General features: G+C 42.5%; 1 protein-coding gene and 1 long non-coding RNA gene across 4 annotated transcripts in view; one reads left to right on the top strand and one right to left on the bottom strand.

Annotated features, from left to right (window-relative positions):
• Nucleotides 1–25,549, bottom strand: part of PIBF1 (progesterone immunomodulatory binding factor 1) — a 165,147-nt gene that overhangs the window by 14,590 nt on the left and 125,008 nt on the right. For both annotated transcript variants that reach the window (XM_074961959.1, XM_074961967.1), the window contains exons 15-16: nucleotides 21,705–21,835; nucleotides 17,070–17,154 (exon numbers count right to left, since the gene is read on the bottom strand). In XM_074961959.1, coding sequence (XP_074818060.1) covers nucleotides 17,070–17,154; nucleotides 21,705–21,835 — 216 coding nt within the window. The remainder of the gene's footprint in view (nucleotides 1–17,069; nucleotides 17,155–21,704; nucleotides 21,836–25,549) is intronic.
• The window catches only part of LOC141992643 (uncharacterized), a 39,429-nt gene that overhangs the window by 11,323 nt on the left and 2,557 nt on the right, over nucleotides 1–25,549 (top strand). Inside the window, exon 1 of one of the 2 annotated variants that reach the window (XR_012640625.1) lies at nucleotides 21,092–21,141. The exons of the other annotated variant lie outside the window; for it this stretch is intronic. This is a non-coding gene — a long non-coding RNA (uncharacterized LOC141992643). Of the gene's footprint in view, nucleotides 1–21,091; nucleotides 21,142–25,549 lie in introns of those variants that run through there. 2 annotated transcript variants of the gene reach the window in all.

Raw genomic sequence — 25,549 nt, 5'->3', positions numbered from 1 at the left:
AAAAATATTTTAATGATACAGAAAAATAATTCATATTGTATTTATATGAAGTGACATCATTATAAACCTTGCTACCCTTTTTAGGTTCTTAAAAACAGTAATTGCTAGGTAGCAAGCAATATTCAGCATGTAATTATTTGGCATATAACACAGAAAATGGAAAGATAATTCTTGAAGAATTTGTATGAAAACTGCTATTCAGAAATGTACAACATCAAGAAATGAATAAATGTATCCCTCTGTTAAATCCTTTATCTGCCCAAATTCAGTAGCATTTTGTATTCAAGTTTAATTAAAGCCTGACATCACTAAATAGATAACAAAATGACAAATACTGCTGCTTAAGAGCATATTTTCCCCTGTAAAGTATGAACTGGAAACTTCTCTACAATCATTTAGCAATGTAAATGTCACTTGTTTCTCTAAGTCTGAAGATGAGAATAGCTCCAGGGCTTATTTGTAATGCAGAAATGTCCCTGTATTCTACTGAGGAAAACATGCAGAACATTAATAGGAACTAGAATCTTAAAACATAAATGTAGCATAAGAAATATGATAATTACCCTGTGGCTTAACATTTAAAAAGAGCACCAAGCATTGTACATCAGGTGTTTTTTTTTTAAGATTAAACAAGTTACTGCACATAGATGAGGAGGAATTCACTTTGGAAACACAAATAATTTTGAAATTACTACGTACAATCTTTTAAATTAAAAAAAGAAAAGAAAATTTTTTTTTTTAAAAGGAAAGGAGCAGGGCTGAACATAATTTATTTGAGGCACCTGTTCCCAATCCTTTCCTCCCAGCCCTCTTCAGATACCTCGCCAGCTCCCTCTCCCCTCCCCATCAAGAAGTTTCCCTTTCCTGAGATTCACTGTCCTCTTGCCCCTGTTCACGTGCCTTCTCCTTCTGGCTCCAGTGCTTTTATGAGCCCTCCTGTCACAACTTCTCTCCATGTCCTCTTTTCAGATGGAAGCTGCTGCCAGTGGCACATTAGCCACTGTGCCAACGGGGCTCATGCCTAGGGGCCCCAGCCAATTGGGACCCCCACACCTCGACCCACTCAGCCCAGCACTCCTGCCAGGGAGCGGGGTCAGGGCACGGGGGCTTGCCCTGCTTTTCCCACCTGCATGGTGCTCCTGCTGGAGAATGAGGGAAGCCCCCATGCCCCAACCCCATTTCCCCGGCAGGAGCGTGGGGCGAGGGGAGGGGGACTGCAGATGGAAGGGGTGGGGAAGGGCCCCCACTTGCTCTGGCCCAGGGCCCCACAAAACCCTAATCTGCCTCTGACTGCTGCTAGTCAGTGGCTCCATAGCATCCTTCTAATGCAGTGGCTCTCTGACCTAAGCTGCCACCAGCCACTTCCCCTCAGCACAATTCAGTTACAGTTCAAACCAGAGCAGGCCGCACTTTAAATGTGTGACTAGTGTGTAATGGGGGGGTGGGGGGGAAGAGAGAGAGATATTTGTGCAGGTGACCCATTTCTCCACACGTTCTGTTGCACTAATGTCAAAGATGAGAGGGAATGAGATAGTGGGAGCTCAGGGGATCCAACAACAAGAGGCACAGCAGGGGAAAAAGGGATATATCGAGACAAAAGGAGGACATGTAGAGATGAGGGTAATAGGTCAATGGGACTGAATTATGGGGGCACAGACACTTGGTGAGACCCCAAATCTCAAAGGGACAAAGAAGGGTAAAAGCCCCTAGCACCTTCTTCCATCCAGTGAAGAGAAACCTTATGGCCCAGGAAATAAGGGAAGCATCATGAGGAGGAAACAGGGTTGCTGCTCTCCCCTAGGATGCTGGCACAGGATATAGAAGGCTAACAAGCCTCTGAAACTTAAGTCAACTGCAGGCAGAGGAACACATTGAGGAAAGTGGTTACTTGGGAGGGTGGCTCTCTAGGCTCCATAGGTGCATAAGCTCCATAAACATAGAAACTTCTGGGTGCAGTTTAGAGTTTGTGGTTATTAATAACTGAAATTGCCTACATTAACCAAAATCTACATTCAATCCTCTGACAACCTCAAAACTACCATTTTATTAGTAGAAGTTTCCTGGAAAAATCTAAGAGCCATGAACAAACTATAAATAGTTTAACAGATCTTATGGGCTGCTGCCCTGCCCACCCGCAATCACATGGACCTCCTCCCTGAGGCAGCTACACTAATCTCTTAGCAATTAAAGTAATATTAAACATTTGTGTATTTTTAACTAGAATATAGGAAGTGTTTTGTCCATTGTGGAAGTGTTACACTGCCTACTTTTGAATGCACTGTTGTTGTAGCTGTGTTTGTCCCAAGATAGTGCCTACTTTTGTTCTTCATTTCATCTTCCTCTTCCATTGGTTCTGTTCTTTTCTCCATTCACACCCTGTTTCCTACACAGTGTCACCATAGCACTTGGTCCTCTCCTGGGTAGATGTCGCCCAGCTGCCTGGCCCTGTGCTTCTCTGGTCAAAACACAGCTACCAATTTTTTCTAACTCTGCTACCAGTTCTGTCCCCCAAGGAAGCTCCCTTTTCTCCTCTTCCAGCTAAGTACTAATGGCTTCTGGAAAAGGCAGCTTGGATAATGACTCCTCTTTATTTCCAGCTGCTTCTACAAGAGCCCATATGCCTGTATAAGTGGCTGCAGGGAATGAGGAGCCAGCACCATATGACCTGCCAGCTTTCTGGGTCCATTAGAAAGTGCCCCAAGGACCACAGTTTGAGAACAGCTTTTCTAAAGTAGTGTGTGCATGTGTAGCAGTTCAATTATGAGAAATATATACAAAGTATCCTTTCAAGAGTTCAGTTAAAAAAATAAATGCTTGATTTCCATGCTGTAAAAGACCTCACAAGTCTTTGAAAAATGATTTTTCAGAGCCTTTGTGTGGCCTCCTTTCATATCAAGGGCAGATTTTTAAAAACTGAATCTGGCCTAAATTCTCATGACAAAACAGAACAAAAGTCTAATTAGTTTGTCAAAATCATGTAGGCAAGTGGATTAATTATATTACTTCCAAGTTAAAAAAAACCCAGTAGTAAAACAAGTTAATAAACAGTGGAAACAAAGTGTCTAACAAATATTCATTTTATCATTATTTTAAGTAAAGTAGAAAAATTGACAATATTTTCTTCCCAAAGTCTTAAACTGGAGAAAAACATAACTAAAGGAGGGAGAATGGTTGTGACTGAGAACAGGAGGAAGGTTCAAGAGCTCCTTGTTCAACTCCCACCTCTACCACAGACTTCCATGGCAGGGATGTGGGCAGTCAGGCCTAGCGGATGGAGCTGGAGCTGAGGGACAGAGCCAGAGTTGGAAGCCAGAAACCACAGCAGAGGATCAGAGCTGAAGTCAGAGCCAGGAACCAAAGCAAGGCAAAGGAGTAGGGTCTGTGGTAGAAGCTGGTTGGGCTGGAGATCCTCCTAGCTGTACAGACCGCTTCTTGGTGTCCCCTTCAGGCTTACGTAGGGCACCCGGACCAATTGGGGCCCTGGGAGCACTGTCAATCAGGCGCTCTGTGAGCAGCACATCCTGTAGTGCTCGGCCCCACCAGGCTCAAAGCTATTAACTGATGCTCTGTTAGAGCTGCCGGATGGCAGCATGGATGCAGCAGTTGGTCAGTGACCAGCAGACCCCAGGTTATAGCCCTGCAGATCCTCACATCATTCCCCCCTCAGGGATGACACTGAGGTGTCACTAGACTGGGCTCGTCTAGGTGGCTCTTGTGGAAAGCCTCCACCAGTTCAGGGGCATGTACATGACTAGCAGGTTTTCCAGACTGCTTCTCAGGGCCATAACCTTCACCATCCACAAGGTACCATAACTTTCCTCACCTCAACTAAGCGTACAGGGTGGCATGGATTAAGTATTCCTCAATACCTTGGACCTGAAGAGGTGGAGGCAGTGACTACATCTGGTCAGGGAACAAGTTTTCCGTTAACCTTTTCAAGAGTGAGACATGGAAAATGGGGTGTATTCTGAGAGACTTAGGCAAGTGAATCTTAAAAGTGATGAGGTTAATTTGTTGGCAAATTTAGCACGGCTCAAGATACTAATGGTCCAGTTTGTGAGATGGCCTGCCTGTGTGGAGGTTCTTGGTAGACAGCCATTCCTTCTGATCCGCTGTTAAGACAAGACCCTCTCATCTCTGGAGGTCTGTGTGTTATTTATAGGCCTCCTTAGTGTCTTCGAGGTGATGCTTTTGCTCTTCCTGGATGTGGTGGATCTGCCAAATCATATTGGTAAGTCCAGGATCTTGGGAACCTGTTGGCAGTGCAGAATGGAAACAGGGATGAAAGCCGCAGCTGGTGAAGAAGGGGTTTTGGCCAGTGGAAGCATGATTGGCATTGTTATATGCAAATTCAGTGTAGGGAAGGTGGATGGATCAATTTTTCTTTGTAATATTTGATAAAACATCATAAGTACCTCTCTAGAACCTGGTTCAATCCTTTCTGTCTGGCCATCTATCTGGGGATGGTTTGCTGATGAAACAAACATCTAGCTGTTTAGCTGCCAGGGGACCTCATGCCAGAACATGGGACGAACTGGGGGCCTCAATCTTATGTGATGTGGTCTGGGAAGCTGGGAGGTAGAAGACATGCACAAATAGCAGCTGTGTGGTTGTCTCGGTTGAGCACCAGGAATAAAATGCACCATACTGGTTAGCTGGTCCTCTACAGTGAGCATCATATTATGGCCAACAACTGCCTCCCTGCCTCAAACCCAAGTGCTTCTGCAATTTTCAGGAAAAAAAAAAAGAAAAGCAGCTTGATTTAAAAAAAAAACCAAAAACAAAAAAACCCCTTACCCTTGTCTCTGCACATCTTTCACTGTGATTAACTTGGCTGTGTCCAGGGAGTGTCCATGGTCTGAAGCATCCCTCTCACGATATACTGAAGTTCAGAAAAGTAAAAATTTTATGTCCTTGAAATTCCACAAGGAGTTTTTTCCTGTGCTCCTGCACTTGGTGATCTGAGTCAATGACCCTGGTGCAGTTTGGAAACTCCATTCCCTCAAAGCCAGCAATTACTTCAGGAATATCTTTTATGCCCAACCAGTTTACGGTAAACCACATGCCTGACTGCCTCAGACACTTTCACCACCTATTTACCCACAGTCAACTTTCCAGCATGAAACTGGTTGGCAACTTATAGCAGTCCGGGATAGCCAGCTTTCAGATGGTTATAGCAACCCATTTCTGAACTGACTTGGCCACCTTAGGTGTGTCTTTACGCTGGAGGGTTGGCGCAAGCTGCTCACAAAGCTCCTGAAACGTAGCTTTCTTCATGTGAAAGTTCTGGACCCACTTCTGGTCATCCCAGGTCTGCCTAACAATGTGATCTCACCAGTCTATGCTTGTAGTCCTGCTCTAGAAGCACCAGTCTATGGAGGGGGCATCAGGGGCTAGTCTAAGTGTCATGAGCAGCATCAGCCAGTTCAAGTCTGCTGTGTCCGTGTCCTCCTCTTCTTCCCGCTTCCTTCTGCTCCATCACAAGCTCTGTCGGGTGTCTTTGGTGGGTCAGAAAACACTGCTGAAATGTCCACCAGCGTCTCACAGCTCTGCCCTTTTCCTGACACAGGAGTGAAAGAACAAGCGAAAAGTTCTTCAAATGTTGCCTCCTCCATATTGCTGTCTCTGGTTGCTAGGAGTGCACAGACCTAAATGGCTTCTCTCAACAGAATGTGTTGGCAGGCTGTTCAAACTTCCTATAATGTGCAGGGTGGACAGTCAGGCTTTCCCACACTGCACCATGGTCAAATGGCTACAGCAGCCACATCTCAGAAGGGCACAAGGGAGTGTGGGATATGGTTGGTTTGACTCAGGTCTGTGTGCTGCAGTGTGGTTGCCATAGCCCCAGGTTCAGGCCTGGGTTAGGAAATTCTTAACCTAGGGTTGACTATCAGTTTAGACATTCAAGCCCTAGGTTCTCTAACCCAGGGTCTGCTGACTTGAGTCCCACTAATCCTGGTTTACACTGCAGTGTAGACATACCCTAAGGCCTGACCCCTGAAACTTACCATGCATAGAACTCACACTGACTTCAGTGAGATTTCCATGTGTGCTTGGTTTGCAGGATAAGGTCCTAAGCAGGTAGGAGTGAAAGCCTAGAAACCTTAACCTCTTCCCTGAACTGTAGCATGGCTTACATGGAAAACATAGATAACATAAGGTAAATCCTACCAAGAAATATTAGTGTAATATTGGTAATTAATCCAAATATAAAGCAGGACTGACAGTGATAATGTTTCATTACAGAACTAACCATTCAAAACCATAATACTTAATTTAACAAGTATTTATAGACTGAATATCTAATGGCTGTGTTAAAAAAATCCTTCGTTCTGTAAAAAATATAAGATTAATATGCTGCAAGATTAAACCATTTTTAACCGTTTGCTGTTTTTGAAGGTGTAATTTGTATTCTTAATATATGTTACACCATTTATGGTTCTATGTACATGCCTCTTGTTAGTGTTAAGATGGCAAGCAGCCTTGCCTTGGAAACAGAGCCTCACTATAAACTAGTGGAGATCAGCCAAATAGAGCCATCCTGTATAAAAATTTCAGTAAATCAAATAATAAAGTGCTGTTTGGTGGAATTCAGAACACAATATAACTAGTGGAGGAGATCTGCCTTAAAAGTACAAAAAATGGTTGCTTTAGGAGTAGAAACAAGGTGATGAAAGGTAGAGGCAAAAAACTTAAAGAAAACAAATGAATATAATCAAGATATTTTGTAGCTGTTATGCATACAATGATCCTTTTTGCCTTAATAGTGTGTTTCTTGGTTTTTCTGCCTTTCCTTTTTCATTTGAACAGTACCTGCATTTTTGAACCTTTTCCCTTTCCCCCAAATATGAACCCCATTTCTGTCTCTTTTTTCAGTGAATAAACTTTATCCTTTATAGAGGGCCCAGGTAAAAAATTCTGTTGTAAAAACATCATCAATAATTTTATCTGTTTTTTAAAAGTGACTTGCAAGGGAATTTGACAAAACAACATCAATTTTGGAAATATTTGCTGATTTCCCTTAATACCCATGATGAGAAGGGCATTCTGCACACAATCAGATTCAAACTTGCCTAAGCCATGTTGTTATTGTTTAGGTTACATGCTATTCAGCCCTTCTTGCATTGCTGGCTGTCACTCTGAATGATGTCTCAGTATACACTATAGTGGTGAAATTATATTAACCAGCAAACTCCTTCAGATTAGACACAGCCTATGTGGATCAACAGTGGGGTTTTTTTTTCTAATTTTATTTTTATTAACCAATGTTGCATAGTTTTGGCAACACACTTATTTTACACCTCATGGTGGAAACATTACTAGACTCCTTGCAAAACTCCACAACATTGAAACTCTTCTCTCACTTACCTGATACACTAGGGAGGAGGGTGGGCTTCAGAGCCCAAGCTCCATCCTGAGCCACAATTTCAGCTATTTTTAGAGTGCTAGGGCAAACTCCGCTAGCCCAAGTCTGTCAATCTGGGCTGGGAGGCTCACTTCCGCAGGCTGTGTAGACATAATCCTAGAGGCTGGCTCTAGTCAACTGCAGGATACAATGGCTGATTTGGCTTTACTAAAATGCTGCATGATGGGGCATGCCTAAGTGTGTGCTGGCAGTATGAGTGGGGCTGGAAGTTCTGAGGAGTGCAAAAGGAAGAAATTAATTTTAAATTAATAATCTGCTGACTACCTCTCAAACTGGCAATTCAGAGCATTTAGTACACATTTCTAAAACTTACTTCATTAGACTCCATTTCAGGCCAGTCTTCAGAAAGTCCATTTATAAAGTTTGTTTTTTAGTATTACCAGTACTGGTGGACTTAAACTACAAAGTTTGGAAAATAACTTTTCCCAATTTCAGGGTTTTGGCTTGGTCCCTTTAAGGATAGAGGACAATCCATAATATTCAGTTTCAGAAGCCATTTTTTCAAAAAGTAGGGTGAGTTTGTATTTGGGCCAGATCTTTAATTAACAATTGTCGGATTAGAGAATGAAATTGTCTCTGAAATTGACATTATGCAGGTTATAACAAACAACCCCAACCTACGCACAAAGTTAGACGCTAAAGAATTATTATGTGGAACATTCTAAAATCTAATCCAGACATAAGAATGCACAATTACGATTCTCATTGGCAGGAAAAGAAGCAAATGTTTCAAATAATCCCTGTTTCATATAGTTTAGTAGAAGATTGACAAAATTGTTTAACACAGTTGTTATAAGGAAGTGACAGTATATCTCAAACTGCAATAATCAATTCTTAAAAGCATCCATACAAATCCATGAAAGCAATTTTCTTCCCTTGTTAAACTATGCCATACATTTATCCTAGATAATGGGACTTTTCTGTGATTGTTCTTTTAAGTTACTGTGACGGAACTACAGTTTGGTAATAACTAAATCTCTATGGTTTTATAGTTTAATTTATAACTACAGAATTATCACGGACAAAACTTTTCCAGGAAATGAAACAGAAATAAAAAAGAGAACGCTAACTATAGTTTGGAACTTTACATCTGTCTCACATAGAATTTCATAGTCATATCAGAGTGGTGACATCAAGTTACTTAAATAATTAGAATTAACTTGTTTAAAGCAAACTGTTTAAAAAAAAACTACTGCTCTGCAATAGGAAGGGAGGGTAGGGCAGAAGATTACCTTGATATTATTGATATAACTTATTATTGATATAACCTTGATATTATTACCTTGATACCTTGATATAACTAATATTTCAACATTTGCTCAATGGTTCATGAAATATGAACAGTAAAAACAGCATTTTAGAAAATAAATTTTACCTTTCATATTTATGATATATATATGACAGACACCTGTCTCAAATCTAACTTGATATATCTTGGTTCACATTTTGTTTCTTAGGGAATGGAGTATTTTGTGTGCACAGTAATGAATTTTCAAAGGTCTGTAGCTCTGTATTTCAGATTAGAATTGAGACAATACATATACATTTACCATCAAAGCATGCGTACCTGAAAGTTATATTCAAAAAAAGAATTCTTTGCTAGATTCAAGAAAATGTAAATATAAGCTCCACTACTAAACATCTAGTTCAGTTATGGTCCAGGTCAGCTGTAATCCAAAAACTGGCCATCTTATTTTTCAATTTTTTTTTATTAAGACTGCATTTAACAAACAAAATTAGATGCAATAATGCAATATTGATTTTGTCTACTGAAACAATCTTATTTTTATAATCGTTATAATTTAAATTTAGGTGGAAGGGAAGAGTGAGTTAGGTTTGATATAAGTTTACCATTTTAATGTTGTGGTTGATTATTTTTACTTCTTGATGAAATTAAGCTAAACATAAATATCAGCCATTTGCCCCAAGTCTAATCATAATTGAGAAATCTGAATTTGGGTTGGCAAAATTCAGAAGCAACAGGCAGAGTGAATACATGTCTGACACATCTACACAGCATCCCACAAGATCAAAGAGAAGGCACATTTCTGCCAGGGTAGTATTGGAAAGCACAGACAGTTGCTTTCTGTTCTATAGTTAGAGAATTTCAATCTCAAGGCTCTGTATTCCTTTTGAAAGGATTCCAGACTTAAAATCAATTCAGAGTTAAATCAAGAAATCCATTCTGAAAATAAGTTATCTCAGAGGACTACATAAGCTGGTTCAGTACAGAAAGATTTTTAACCTTTTCAAATTAGAATTAAAGAACAACAAGTTTGATACTGTTTTATCAGAAATTTTAATTCTGAAGTGAAAGAACAATTTCTTACCTTACAGTAACTGTGGCTCGTTGAGATGTGTTGTCCACACAGATTCCACTTTAGGTGTGTACATGAACCATGCATGAGAGATTGAAAGCTTTTGAATAGCAATGTCTGCTGGGTCTATGTCTGTGCCTTGGGAGACCTCGTGACCACCATAGTTGTCACATGAGGGGCAGTTGTAGAAATCTGGTGACTTAGAATCCGACATTACAGGAGATATACAGGAAATATACCAATATGGGAGGTGAGAGTGGTGTGTGAAGACTTAACTGTCTATTTAAAAACTCTCCTTTTTTTTTGGTTAAATATGCTAATAAGCAGAGAACTAAGGAGAGTTCTAAAACAAACTATGTAAAAAGAAAAGATTTAATTAAGCAAGTTGCATTCCAGGATTTTCAGTGTGCTGTAGCAGTGTCCACATGGAATGTTACTTTGTGGCAATCTGGTGAGCTGTAGATTTACAGAGTAATTTACCATGGAGACGAGCCCTACCACTCATTTCTTCACCCTTGCCTTCACATTATGCACACACAGCTAAAAAACAGAAAACACCCTTGGAATGAAGAGGAAATTTCAATGACTGATGCAATCTCATTATTCATAACTCTGGAAGGTGTCAAATTTCATGGTGATATGCACAGTTTAAGAATCTAAAAACAGGAGAAAAGAGAGTTCCCTTTTCCATAACTGGTGTTCTTCGAGATGTGTTGCTCATGTCTATTCCACAATAGGCATGCGTGCTCGCCAGGTGCATCGGAAGTTTTTCCCCTAGCAGTACCCGTAGGGGGTTGCACCCCAGCGACCCTTGGAGTGGCGCCTCCATGGTGTGGTATAAGGAGAGCTGCGCGCTCCCCCCACCCTCAGTTCCTTCTTGTCAGACAACTCCAACAGAGGGGAAGGAGGGCAAGATGTGGAATAGACATGAGCAACACATCTCGAAGAACACCAGTTACGGAAAAGGTAACTTTTTTCTTCTTCGAGTGATTGCTCATGTGTATTCCACAATAGGTGATTACAAGCAATATCTGTTGGAGGTGGGTAGGAGTTCACAAATTCTCAGGATGGAGTACAGCCCTGCCGAACCCATCGTCATCCCTGGTTTGGGAGACAATCGCATAGTGCGAGGTGAACGTGTGAACCGAAGACCACGTGGCAGCCTTACAAATGTCCTGGTTGGGAACGTGGGCCAAGAAGGTAGCCAATGAGGCTTGCACTCAAGTTGAGTGCACCTTCACAATTGGTAGCGAGGGGATGGATACCCACCAGATCATAACAGGTACGGATGCACGAAGTGATCCAGTTGGGGAGCTGCGACTGACATGAGATCAACCGACATCTCATGCGCTCAGCCGTGGCGATGAACAGTTCTGAACGGCTTGGTCTGCTCGAGGTAGAAAGCCAGAGCCCATCGCACATCGAGCATGTGGAGACAGTGCTCCTCACTGGAAGCGTGGGGCTTGACGCAGAGGACCGGCAGAAAAATGTCCTGACCCATGTGATAGGTATAGACCACCTTCGGGAGGAATGCAGGGTGTGGGCTGGACCTTTTCCTTATGAAAAACTGTGTATGGAGGCTGGGAGGTCAGGGCCCTGCGCTCAGAGACCAGCCTGGCCGACGTGATCGTGACCAGGAAGGCCACCTTCCACGAGAGGTGGGACCAGGAGCACGTGGCTAGCGGCTCAAGCGGGGGCCCATGAGACAGTCCAACACCAGGTTCAGGTCCCACTGCGGGACCGGGGGCCTAGCATACGGAAAAAGATGGTCCAGCCCCTTAAGGAACAGGCCAGTCATAGCATGGGAGAATACCATGTGACCCTGCACTAGTGGATGGAAGGCCGATAAGACCACCAGATGCACCTTGACTGATGAGGGTGCCAGGCCCTGGGCCCTAAGGTGGAGAAGGTAGTCCAGGATAAGCTAGATCAGGGTGGCCACCGGGGAAACACCCCGTTCCTCCGCCCATCTGGAGAACTGGGGCCAAGTAGGCGCGGCGCGTGGAGGGCTGCCTGCTTTCTAGGACGACGCGTTGAACCCCTTCTGAGCACGTCCCTTTCTTCCTACCTAACGACTGAGCAGCCACACTGTGAGGTGGAGAGCCACTAGGTTGGGGTAGAGGAGGCAGCGCTGGTCCTGGGAGAGCAGGTCATGGCCATAGCCATGGCCATGGCGGAGCAACCACCAGGCCTGTGAGGGTCCCGTATCAATGTTGCCTGGATCATGCCGGGGCAATCAGGAGGACCTGGGCCTTGTCAGTCTTTACTTTTTCCAGGACCTTGCTGATCAGTGGGAACGGGGAGAAGGCATAGAGAAACTGGCCTGACCAGGACAGGAGGAAGGCATTGGAGATAGCGCCCCGTTCCAGACCTCCCCTGGAGCAGAACCGGGGACAGTGCTGGTTACGCCGAGTCACGAACAGGTCCACCTGGGGAGTCCCCCATACTTGGAAAAGCCTGTGAGCCACTTCCAGGTGGAGAGAGGCAACCAACAGGCCCAAAGCGGTGCACATGGACAGGAGGAGCGTCATGTGATCCTTCACCTGCAACTGGGAGCTGCCCTTGACTGGGCAGATCAAGATAGGGAAAAATCTTGGACCCCCCAGCACCTGAGGAAGGCCGCTACCACAGACATACATTTTGTAAATACCCTAGGGGCAGTGGATAGGCCAAACAGGAGGACCGTAAATTGGTATTGATTCTGCCCCACCACAAAACAGAGGAAGCATCTGTGCCCCTCGAATATATGAACGTGGAAGTACGTGTACTGCAGATCGAGGGCAGCGTACTAGTCCCCGGGATCCAGGGAGGGGACGATGGAGGCCAGGGAGACCATGCAGAACTTGAACTTCACCATGTACTGGTTCAGACTTCGCAGGTCCAGGATGGGCCTGAATCCCCCTTTGGCCTTTGGGATAAGGAAATAGCGGGAGTAGTACCCGTTGCCTTTGAACTCCCTGGGCACTACTTTCACCGCTCCTAGGCCCAGGAGCCGCCCATCCTCCTGCCCGTCGCCCCAGGAGGGACAGGGGCGGTTGATGGTTGGGCAGGGAGGAAGTAAACTGGAGTGTGTAGCCCTGGGAGATGTTTTGAGGACCCACCGGTCTGAAGTCAGCTGCAACCACTCTGGGAGGAAAGCACACAACCGATTGGAGAAGGGGAGCTTTATTGAGGGTGGATCCCTGGTGAGAACTGGCAGGGCACCCCCGTCAAAACTGCCTTTTCCCCGCCTTCCTGCCCTTGGAGGACCCAGGCTGGGGGGCAGGCCGAGACTGCCTCTGAGAGCGCCTCTTATAGTCCATAGACTTCTCATAGGTGGTCTCATATTTTGGGTGGGTCACCTGAGGGTACTGTGGCTTGAACTTAGATTTAACCAGAGCTGGAACATAGAGACCCAGGGTCTGGAGGGTCATAGGGGAGTCTTTCGTGCCATGCAGCTTTGTATGTGTTTGTTCCGCAAACAGAGCTTTGCCATCAATGGGAGATCCTGCATGGCGGTCTGTGCCTCACTGGACAGCCCGGAGAACAGGAGCCATGATGCTCTTCTCATGGACACCGCAGAGGCCATAGACCTCGCGGCCGTGTCTGCCGCATCCGAAGCCACCTGCAGGCTTGCCCTGGCAGCTGCTGTACCCTCCTCCACCAGCACCTTGAACTCCTTCCTATCGCGCTCCTGAAGGGAATCCTCGAACCTGGGCAGGGAGCCCCACAGATTGAACTCATACCAGCCCAGGAGAGCCTGGTAGTTTGCCACTCGGAACTGAAAGCTTGAGGACAAATACATTTGTCTTCCAAAAGAGTCCAGCCTCTGTGAATCTTTATTTTTTGGGTAAAGGGCTGGCCAGCCCTGCCATTCCCTGTGGTTGACCAACTCGACCACCAGGGAGTTGGGCGCTGGGCGGGTGTATAAGGACTTGTGCCCTTTGGCGGGTACAAAGTACTTGTGTTCTGCCCTCTTAGAGATGGGGGCCAACAAAGCCGGTGTTTGCCACAGGGCATTTGAAATTTTTGCCACCCCTTCATGGAGAGGCAAGGCTACCCTGCCCAGTGCCGAAGAAGACAGCATGTTAAACAGGGAGTCCGAGGGCTCCTCCATCTCCTCTGACTGGAGATGGAGGCTTGATGCCACCCTCTTTAAGAGTTCTTGGTGGGCCCTAAAGTCCTCCTGCGGGACAGAGGGGGTGGGCCTGTAATTGCCTCATCCGGGGAGGGCGAGGAGGCCAGTGCGGTACTCTAGGTGTCTGCTGGCACCGGAGGGTCCACCACCTGGTCGGTCTCCAGGCACGTCCCACCGACTCCTTCCTCAGAGGTCTGGAGACGGAAGCCAATGGTCCAAGGCTCCGGCCACCAAGCAAGCCCCCACTGGGGACTGTGTCGGGGGCCACAGTGCCCACTGGTACCGTTGGGCTGGCCACGGGGCCCGGTGCCTCTGCACCTGCTGCGGCACTGGTGGAGCTGGTTGTTCGGCCTGGCTCATCGATGGACGACTACAAATGGAGGCCGGGCTGACGTACGACCTGCTGCTGTCCCCAGACCGGGAGCAGCAGCGGTGCTGGGAGCGACGCCAACCACGGGACCGCGATCCCGACATGGAGGAGCAGTACCATCGGTAATAGCTGCTCTGTGATTGGCTCTGATAGGTGGATCCGAGATGGCGAGACGCCAGCAATTGACACCCGGGACTGCAGAGGTGATGCCTTGACGGGGTCTTGGAGCAGGATTCTGAGCAGGAACAACATCTATGTCTGTGCCGTGACCGGCTATGATAACCCCTCCGAGACAAGGACCTTTGGCGATGTCTGCCTCGGTCCCGTTGGCATTCACTCCTCGAGGTGGAGCAGTGCCGAGTGTCTCAGTCAGATGGAACCCAACCAGACAGTCTGGTGGAGTCGAGGACAACCCACATGGACTTTGCCCTCAACAGTCGCTGGGTGGCGAACAGCGTTGGGAACGTTCCCTGGATCGAGACTGGTACCGAGCCAGGGGCGACTGCGGAGATCCCAGCGACGGCTTGGCCCTGGAGCGTGGAGCTGACATCGGCAGTGCTCCTGGTACCGGCATGGACGTAACATCCCAGGCCGCCTGCAGGGCCTCTGGAGTGGTGGGCATCTGGACATCTGGGGAGGCCTGCTCTGAAGGGGCCGGGCTACTCTGCTCTATGTGAGTCGGAGGCCTAGAGGCTGGTGGGGATCGAGGACTGCCCAATATGGGTCTAGCCTCTGTCCCAGGTTTACCTCGGTGCCACTGCGAAGAAGCATCTTTCTGGCTTTCTTGGCGTGCCCTAGGGATGGGGAGTGGTGCCGACTGGTCGATGACGCTGGAGGGTTGCCGGGCACCGACACCGCAGTGCCTGGTGCTGGCTTGGAGCGGCGTGCCAGAGTCAGGGTCAGCACTGACTCCATCAGAATGGCCAGGAGCCTAAAGTCCCTTTCTCTCTTGGTCTGAGGCTTAAACAACTTGCAAATCTTGCAACGATCGCTGATATGGGCTTCTCCCAAACAGCACAGACAGTCCGCATGCGGGTCACTCCTTGGAATAGATTACCTACAAGTGTCGCACGACTTAAAACCGGGGCACGCCCCGGCCCAGGCGCTCTAACGAACTGAACTAACTAAACAGCTAACTAACTACAGGTACCAACACTGAACGAACAAGAAGTTCTGGGGATGAGCTACAGCAAAGCTGGAGCAGAGTAGTTCCGACGCACCTTCACTGGCAGAACAGAGGGTGGGGGGAGTGCGCAGCTCCCCTTATACTACGTCATGGAGGCGCCACTCCAGGGGTCACTGGGACACTCCCCCCTATGGTACGACTAGGGGAAAAACTTCTGGCACCGGTGCACGTGGCGAGCATGCACACCTATTGTGGAATACACATGAGCAATCACTCGAAGAACAGAACAGCAGAATGACGATGCTGCCTTGTTGCTGTGTTGGGTGGTGATAGTTGTCGTCTCCATGTTCCTCCCCTTTTTCAAATCCAGTTAGAATTCTCATGGCTGATTCAGTGCTGTGGGAACACAGCACTTTTCTACCTCAAAAATTATTTTGGTACTGCTACTAAAACCTCATCTTTCTTTAGGGAGAGTTTTAATTTCATTCAGATTTCAGGCCAATTTTTCATACCCCAAGTCTAAGCTATTAGCTTATTTTTGCCTTTGATTGCTTTCTGAGCCCACTCCTGCATTGAGCTCCACATAAGCAGATCTTTATATCTGCACAGAGCTCTACTGACTACAGGAACTTGTATATGAGTGTAGGGGTTCATTTGCATGGACCCCACCATTGCAGGACTGGGGCCTCTGCCAAAAAAGAAAAAAAAAAAGAAAAAAAGCTTGTGATCTGCAGTATGTTGCTACTAAACTACCAGCTGATAATTGACCTCCCTATTTAGAGCTATCAGAAAAATCCAGAGATGGGACCCCTATTCCATATCAAGTATTGTTTCAAGTTTAGCAAGTGCAATGGATGAGACCAGTGTTTATTCATCCACAGAAAGTGGGACAGCATCAAGGATATCACCCCCCTTCCAGGCACTGGCACAGTTGAAGCCCTGAGATGTCTATTTATCATTGCCTCACAAATTTTACTTTTAATAAGAGAATTTCTGGCACTTACCTTAATGTAAAAATCTAGTTTAAAAGTTCAAAGTATTTCTTCATAATCTGTTGAACTACTTTTACCTTTAGGTGCCTAGTACTGCTTCAATAAACTCACGTTTAAAAAGTTCCTATTATAGTAACAATATTTTAGATGACAGAATGAATAATCTCTCTATTAAAGCATTGTGTAATACTGTATATTAAGGATACTACATAAAATGTGTGTATTTTCTATTTGCACATTTTTATTGCATATGCATCACAACTTTGCAATCTTTACTAAGAAAAGTTATGCATCCTAAAAGAATGCTTCCAATAAATTTACTAAGAGTGAGCTACTGGGATTTTTGAGAACTAATGTACAATGGACTCTTAAATACAGTGTAAAATAATATGTTGCATTTTATACCATCTTTCATCAAAGAACCCCAAAGCACTTTATCAACAATTAAACTGACAACACTCCTGTAAGGCAGGTAAGTAATAATATAACTACTTTACAAGTGAGGAAACTCAGAGACAGAAAGAATAAGTGTATTGCCCAGCATCACACAGTGAGTAAGATGGCAGAGTTGGGAGTAGAAACCAGAACTCCCTTTTCTAAGTGTGCAGGTGACACACTGCCTATAGATTTCTAAAATCTATAGAATATAAAATATTACTTTCCCAGGTTTTAACTGCAGAAAAACATCTATGCTAAAGTTGCATAAAATAGAAAGATTACCTCACGGTGATTTAGAAGTCTTTCCAAATCTGCTCCCATTTGATTCTTGACACGGAGCAAAGCTGTCTTTTCTTTATTTAAAAGGCTGGTAGAAAGAGGATAAGAAATACAGTAATAGCAACAGATAATCTCTTCTAATCTTGTCTGGTTGAAACATGCATTTTTAAAGCTAAATACTGGCAACAATGAATGTGCTCAAGCAATTGTATAAAATAATCCTTTATTCAAAAATTGTAGGTTGTTAATGCATCTGAAAAGACGGGTATATGTGAATGCTTGCTTTAATCAAATAACAGAATTGAAGATCACTGATTCATTTACATACAACACCACAGTAAAAAAAAAACCCTGATTTGATTTAAAGTGTGATTCTTCTCTTTAGAACTGGCATCACAGAATTCTATTTTTATTGTGTCAGTAACTTCTAGATAAAATTTTCTCAATTTTACAAGCAAAAATAGATTTGTTTACTTCTAGCCCTCGAACCTGAACCTGAGGTGTTCTCTCATTCTTATGCATCATCACCAGTAGTAAAGGTTTGGCAAACCATATTATATCCTCACTCTCTGCTGTGTAATTTTTGCTTCCACTGGCTTTGCGCTGGTGTAACTGATGGCCATGTAATTGGATTTTTATAAATTCTGTTGATGATGCATGAGAGTCCAACTTGCACCCTCTTAGCTTTGTGGTCTCTGCAGAAGTAGTAAAAAAATTATTTTTGCCACATATTATTTAGTACTATGGTAGCATCCATAATCTCAGGTTTATCTTGAACAAGCATATAACTTTGGAACAATGAGATGTATTAAAGACCCAGTGTCATGCTTAACTTTAATTGTCCTTCCTTTTGTTAGCTTACATCATTGTATTAACTTGTAAAACAATTTTTCTCTATAAATTCTGATTCTAGGCAGCTACTCTGGAGAAGGTTGTGAAGGCTAGGACTATAACAGGGTTTAAAAGAGAACTGGATAAATTAATGGCAGTTAAGTCCATTAATAGCTATTAGCCAGGATGGGTAAAGGAATGGTGTCCCTAACCTCTGTTTGTCAGAGGGTGGAGATGGATGACAGGAGAGAGATCACTAGATCATTACCTGCTAGGTTCACTCCCTCTGGGGCACCTGGCATTGGCCACTGTAGGTAGAGAGGATACTGGGCTGGATGGACCTTTGGTCTGACCCAGTATGGCCGTTCTTATGTTCTTTTCCAGTTTAATTAAATGTATTTCCATATTCAGCTTTAGCGTCAGACTCCAGGAATAAATGCCAGATTGACAGACCCATAAGATTTGTATATGCTCTTGCCCAATTTTGTTTCCATAGTCCCAAGAATTCGGAAAAAGAGGACTGATGTGAGTATCACATGACCAAACCAAATAATCTTCACAACAGGTTAAATTTGAAATCAACACCACAGAAATGATTAATCTTATAGCAGTAAAAACAGATTATGAACTCAGAAACAGTCTAAGAAGGAAACACATTATAAACTGAATGGAATATTTAGATATGATGCAAGCACACCAAATGTTTAATAGGATATAAATTTTATAGAAATGATCAATCAACTGGATCATACATTTTTTAAAAATGGCCATATACCTATGACTTTTTCCATTTTAGAATAGCAACATCGATTTTGGATTTGGGTACTTCCTGGGAATTAACAACCTGTTCAAGTAAATAGCCCTTGATTGCGCTTTAGGGCCACCAGCTCCTTCCAGGCAGTCATTACTTTCCCAGGAAGTGTCCTGCAACTTGATTCATACTGCTTAAGCTATGTTTTCAAAGTCTCACTACATTTTAAACTATTTTAATTATACATTTTTAATTTAGGCAGTACTTTTATCCTCTGTCATTTTTAACACATACTGAAGCTGCTGAACTCAGTGTTCTTTCTATATGCATGTCTTGTTACTCAGTGATACTTTAGTTTTTCTTGGACTTATGTATTTTATAAACAGCAGAAAACAACCTTTTAGAGTTGGAGTTCTTGTGCATGACTCACAAACTTAAAGAAACCACAACATGAAGTTCCTTGTATACCTTTACAGTATATTGTGCAAGAGTATACTTCACTGTTAATTATTAGTCAGAAGCTCATGTCTGAAGTTCAGTTTCATCTGCTGAATTAAATATATTCCAGTTATACTGCTTCTTTCCCTTCTGAATCAACAAACCATGATTGCTCCATAAAGTGAAGCTATAGCAGTGTTCTAATTTTTGCTTATGAGCAAATTTAAGGATGAAACTGTGCTGTTTCATTTTGTTTTGTTAACTCAAGGTTTGTCTACACTACAAAATTAAGTTCATATAAGTTAATTACAGACACCGCAGTAATTAAATTCCGCTCCCCATCTCTCACCAGGAGGCAGCTGGGCTCAGGCTCCCCTGACCCCGTTCCTCAATCCCGCACCAGGAAGGAGCCAGACTCAGGCTGTCCCTCCACTCCTGCCCAATCCCTAACTGGGAGGTGGCAGCAGGGCTCCAGGCTGTCGGTCCCGGCAGGGGGACTCTGGGTTGTGAGCCCTGTGCAAGGCTGACAGCCAACACGTGATGTAAGTAATATATTTCCCTAACTACATCAACCTAAGTGTTACACCTTTTGAAGAGATGGAGTTATTAGGTTGATGTGGTGGGCAACTAGTGTAGTCCCGGACGATTGGAAAAAGGTAGATACTGGAATGGGTTACCTAGGGAGGTGATGCAGTCTCCATCCTTGGAGGTTTTTAAGGCCTGGCTTGACAAAGCCCTGGCTGGGATGATTTAGTTGGGGTTGATCCTGTTTTGAGCAGGGGGTTGGACTAGATGACCTCCTGAAGTCTCTTCCAACCCTAATCTTCAATGATTCTATGACTTACATCGGTGGGAGCACCATTCTAGTGTAGACGCTTACATAGTTACGTTGACGTAAACTGCCTTATGGTTATGTTGACCTAACTCTAGTGTAGACCAGACCTCAGTCTTCAGTCAGTACTGTGAATACAGAATTGTCAAAAGGTGCCAATTTCCAGATTTAGAACAGCTTTGTTCTTGGTGTTCATCCATTGTTGGAGTAAAGGGAAAAAATGTACACTACTGCAAATATAGCAGATAAGATACACACAAATTAAATTAGTGGAAAAGTGGAGCTATCAGAGACAACTTTATTAACATGCATAATAGTAACTACCAAATAATATCAGAGAGCAGGAAGCCCTTCCAAGGTCAATTTTGGGAAGGAGCTTATCTTTCTTCATTATCATTAACAAAAGTGCTGACTTGGCACTCCAAATCACAGCATCCAACATGCCAATCATTTCTGCATCCCAGCTGGAAAAGGCTCTAAATCTTGGGCTCACATGGCCAAACTTTCATCACTGCTAGTGTTTTCTTTCTAATCTGGTTGAGGACAATTACCTTAGGTCCCAAATCCCTAGAACTGGGACGCCACAAACACCCATCAGCCAATGAATTAAGTTTTAACACATTTATTTAGTCTTCAGTCAAGGAATATCAGAAATGAGCTCTTCAACCAAGATTGGAGGCATCTATGATAACTATTGGTGATAGAGATGCAGATTGAAAAAGACTCCCTTAAGCAAATTGCCCTTTTATATCCACCACTTGAGAGACTTTTGAACTTTCAGAACAAGAGTCAAAAATGCATTCATGCTGTGTATGCAGTCACACCCAGTTTTTAATGGTTTCATCCACATTTGCGCATAAAATGTCACATACGTGAAAGAGGTGATGAGGTTTGTCAAAAAAGTGCATTAACTTTTGAGGTTTCTGTTTCAAGAGGAGCCTGGGAAAACGTCAAAAAAACCCTTTCCTCTGGAAGGAAAATACTAACTTCTATTGAATCAGAGATATCCCCAATGAAAGCTGTGGAATATCACCTTTCATTGGGGACATCTGGGGTGGTTTTCTATCCAGTTTATCTGCATGTCTAGCGTTTGAAACAGATGGTTCCTCTTCAAGTGGTTATACACATGCATTCCACTCAACTGTACTTTCTTTCCAGAGATTCCTCCAAACCAAACAACCATCCATGTGTGGATACATATTCATTCCCTGTCATCTAAAGAGGTATGCTGCCACTATTGCCAAGTCCCAGTTCTGCATTCCCAGTGCTGTATAGTCTGAAGGGGAAGAATTTTATTGACAGTGGTTGTTTCACAGTGGTGTGAACGTATGCATCTCTTAAGTAGTTACTGTATAACTACTGGATAGTTAAAATTTTAACTTTGCTTCAGAAATGAACTCTGGGACTTGTCTTTTATTTATGCCTCAGATTGCACCTCTCCCAGCTCAAAGGACAGCTCCATCATATAATCTCTCTCTGGCTCCAAACTATTTCCCTGATTCCATATGAAGTCTGGTTTGTTCCTCTATGCTCCCATGATCTTCCTTTTCTTCCCACCATCTCTCCCCAACTCCAAGCTCCTCTTTAAATCCAACTCTTTCCCTATTGCCTCTCTCCAGCTCTGTGAGACTGAGGAAAAACCTGGATGCAAGAACTGCAGTATGTAAAACTGGTTTAGAGAATGATGCAGTGGCAAAGTCTCAAATGTTATGACACTAATATTATTTTCTAAGTTGGGATGCAGATAAATATAAAAATGACATACACAACATTTTTTGGTATTTACCTGACATCTTTCTCAAGTTGTGCAATATGTTCTTTCTGTAAATGTACCTGAGAATCTCTCTGTTGTACAGACTCAATGAGGTACTTGTATGGCTGTTGTACTTGATTCAACAAAGAATTGGCTCTGTGAAGCTGACAAAAGAAAAAATGTATTTATTTAAAAATTATAAAGTAGTACACCACACTATGATCATATAAAACGGATAATCTGACAATAAAAACATGCAACCCCCTCAAACCATGGTGCCAATTCCCTTTAATCCACAACTGCTCCTCTCCTCTAATTTGATTCTAGATCCATTTGAATCTGATTTCTGACCTCTATACTCCACTGAAACTGTTGTCACCAGAATTTTTAATGGCCTCCTACTGTTCAAGTCTCAGAGTCTTTTCTCCACTTCATCTTCCTCAATATCTTGGCTGTCTTCGACACCACTGACACACCCCTCTTCTTGAGCACTTGTCTTCCCCGGCTTTCATGACTCCATAGTCTGTATTCAGTCTCATTTGGTGGGGTCCTCAAGGGCTCCGTCTTTTTTTCCTTTCCTTTTCTCTAAGCCCTATCTTTGGATGATCTTATCTGTAAACATGACTTCAGCTATCTTGTTTATATTGATGACTCCTCCCTTCCCTCCCCATTTGTTTTATCCATCTGTTGGGCTTTTGTCATCTTCTAATATTGCAAACTTTTTGGGACGGGTAATGCTTTTTATCAAATGCATGTGTACAGCACCTAGCACAAGGACATAATTCTTGATTATGGCTTCAAGATGCTACCTCAATACAAATAAATAATAAATCATGTCACACAGAATTAGTCAAAAATTCCAAGTAAGTTGTTGGTGATAGGTGTGCCTCAAGTGGAAAATTAGCATAGGAAAGTATTCAAGAATCACACATCAGTCCAACTGTATTTTTCCAATAGTTGTATTTCAGGTTAGTCCACGAAATGCTAACACCTACAACTTGTGGTTTTCTTCTTTATAGTTAATACATTTTATAAAAACAAAATCCCTGTTTCACAAAGTAAATCTTTCTAGTTTAGTTTAATAAATTGTAGTGTATATTACACCAAACAGATTTTCCGTTTGTAACTAACATGCTAAATTAGAAACTATAATTGATGAACAGTCTTTCACTCTAAATATTTACTCACTAAATTTCTGAATCCCACAATATTCAAATATTTTAAGACTTTTGAAGCAGAAGATGATGGGAGAAAAGCCCATCTGCAGGCTTTCAATATAATTTATTAAAGGTATTTCATTACAATAAAGCTTTTGTACCATATACTTGCATGAATTGTCAGTTTTTAAATTAATATGCTCCAACAGCTGTTTATACGACTGGATCATTATTATACTGCAATAATTCACCTATAGTCATGATTTATAATCACAATATAGTAGTAAAATGTAAGTTAATTCATATAGTCTATTTGGAAAAGCACTACAATCAATACTATAGGAAACAGCATGTGAGATACCTTTATAAAAGTGAAACTAGAATATTTCGCTAGTCCTCGGTAGCATCTACTAGAGATATTGGGCATGACTCTATACTGACTTTGCACCTTGGATAGTCATTCGACATATGCAATCAGAGTACAAAACATTACCTTTCTGATTTTCTAGCATTTTACACCAACTTTGCATGAGCACGAATAACTGCACAAAGTGTAAGGCAATGGAGAACCAGACCCACTTTACACTTCGATGATAAATCATGATAATTCATAGTTCAGAACTAGAAAAGTCTCCAATAATACTGTCGTTATCAGGGTTTCCTACCCCATGATACCGCCTTGCCTTCATTAGACAATTGAATCATTAACATGATACAGGACATATCATGCCCTGGTCTACTCTGACTGGCCATTCATAGCCAGTACTGTCATTAACTCTCCACTATCATGTTTAGACATGATACATATTTTAATTAAGACAAGCCCCTTGTGTCTCAATTTGCTTTGGCAAATGAGGGACACATAATTCACCAATGGAGCAGATGACAGGAGGTAGCAATGGTTTTGAGCTGTACTGGTGGTAAATTGCAGGTTCTAAATTTGACAGAGCAGAGAGGCCTATAAGTCTTAACATCTCTTAAATGTGCAAAGAATCCATTAAGTGGCTTTTCATTTCTGATTACACTTCTGTGAATAAACACAAAAAAGTAAATCCTTTGTAGGTTAATTTAAAATGGATGTAAATTTTAAATTAATTTCTAAAGATATATAACTTCGAGCAAGAAATACTAAGTATGGATTTATTAAAGGGTGATCACTTACAAGTATGTTTTCCTTTTGCCATCTCATGAAACTGATTTGCTAAAATAACACTTAGCTATTTATACTGTGTTCTACATCTTCAAAGTGGTATTCAAACATTAACTGAAGTGCATTCTCACACTTATTTCAAGTGTAAAAATATTGCATTTACCAACTTTTTTTCTTTGTAACTAGTATTTCTTTTAACTTCTATGTATCAGCTTCCAATCCAATGTAGAACATTCATTTCATTTTTTTTCACAGGTACCATGTCAAGTACAGCCTTCAAATTCCCCATTATAAGATACTGTTAGAAAGATGAAAGGCCTAAATTTTTAAGTCTAAAGGTAGAAACCTAAATCTATAAATTAGCTAAATTATGTCAGCTAAATTAGAAGCCTGATTGTCAGAGGTCATAAGTACCACCACTCCCTTAAAGTTAATCCACTACCCGACTCCTTCTAGTCCCCGCCCTGGTGTAGGAACCATTATGCCAAATGGAGATTGTTAGAACTCACTGGCCATTGCCCCCTCTAACTTCTGCCACATCCCCTAGCCAACACAGTTGACTCTATGGAAGACAGAGTTTCACACACAGAGGGAATGCTCATTTAGTACAGCTGTGTAGACCCTGTATGCTGCAGGAGCAACACAAAGGGGCCATATCATGGGTCAAGATCTGGCTCATTAATTTTAAGGGAATTGTCTTAATTTACTGCCACAGACACAAGTGAAAAGTATTCTGTTTCTGAGATATAGACTATATTATTTGATCTTAACTCATTTTTGGCCCTTTAATCTATTGTTTTATCTTTCGCTTGTATTCCTATTAGTCCTTCCCTTTACAGATCCTTTGTGATTTCCTTGTTTACTGTTTATCCTTGCTGCTATTCTTTGGTTTACTGTATTAACTTTTATACTTTTTGACAGACGTGTAATAAACTTCTTTTAAATTCCTCCATAGTTTCTGAATGTTAAATCAAATTCCCAATATTAAAATCAAGTTGTGATAACATACTACTCTCTTCTCACGTTTACTAAAATTAGCACACGTTCAGAATATCATCTGATTTTGTTTGACTGCATAACAGCTTTTATGTACTTCAGACGATATTTTAGATACTTATGTAATTTATTAATTTAGCCAGTGTTTCAGGGAATTACTGTGTATTTTAAACCTACCATTGTTCAACCTCAAATCTATTAAAAGCTATCATTTATTGCTATAAACATTTCCATTTTATCTCCCACAAAGTCAAACAAGTTTTCAATTGCTTTTCCGTTCAATTATCTTTAAATGCTGTAGCTGTGCTTCCTAATATATGTGAAAATACATAAGTAAAAAATGTCAGTCAGCTATAAAAGTAAGTTCATGAATATGGTATTACGATAAAATATATATTGTTTGAACCCGTTTACATTAGCCTGCCATTCTTCACCTTTGAAAGGCAAACAGCACTGTTATGGTTTTATTTTTAGACTCATCCATATGCTAGAAAAGAGCACCTACTTTAATAATGATTATGATGTAACTGAAAAATGCAACAAAAATAATATTCAAATATAACTCAAGTGCAACA

Source organism: Natator depressus, chromosome 1, assembly GCF_965152275.1.
Source record: "Natator depressus isolate rNatDep1 chromosome 1, rNatDep2.hap1, whole genome shotgun sequence".
NCBI classification, from domain to species: Eukaryota; Metazoa; Chordata; order Testudines; family Cheloniidae; genus Natator; species Natator depressus.
Note: the sequence above shows the minus strand (reverse complement) of the source record. Positions and strands in the feature narration are given on the sequence as shown.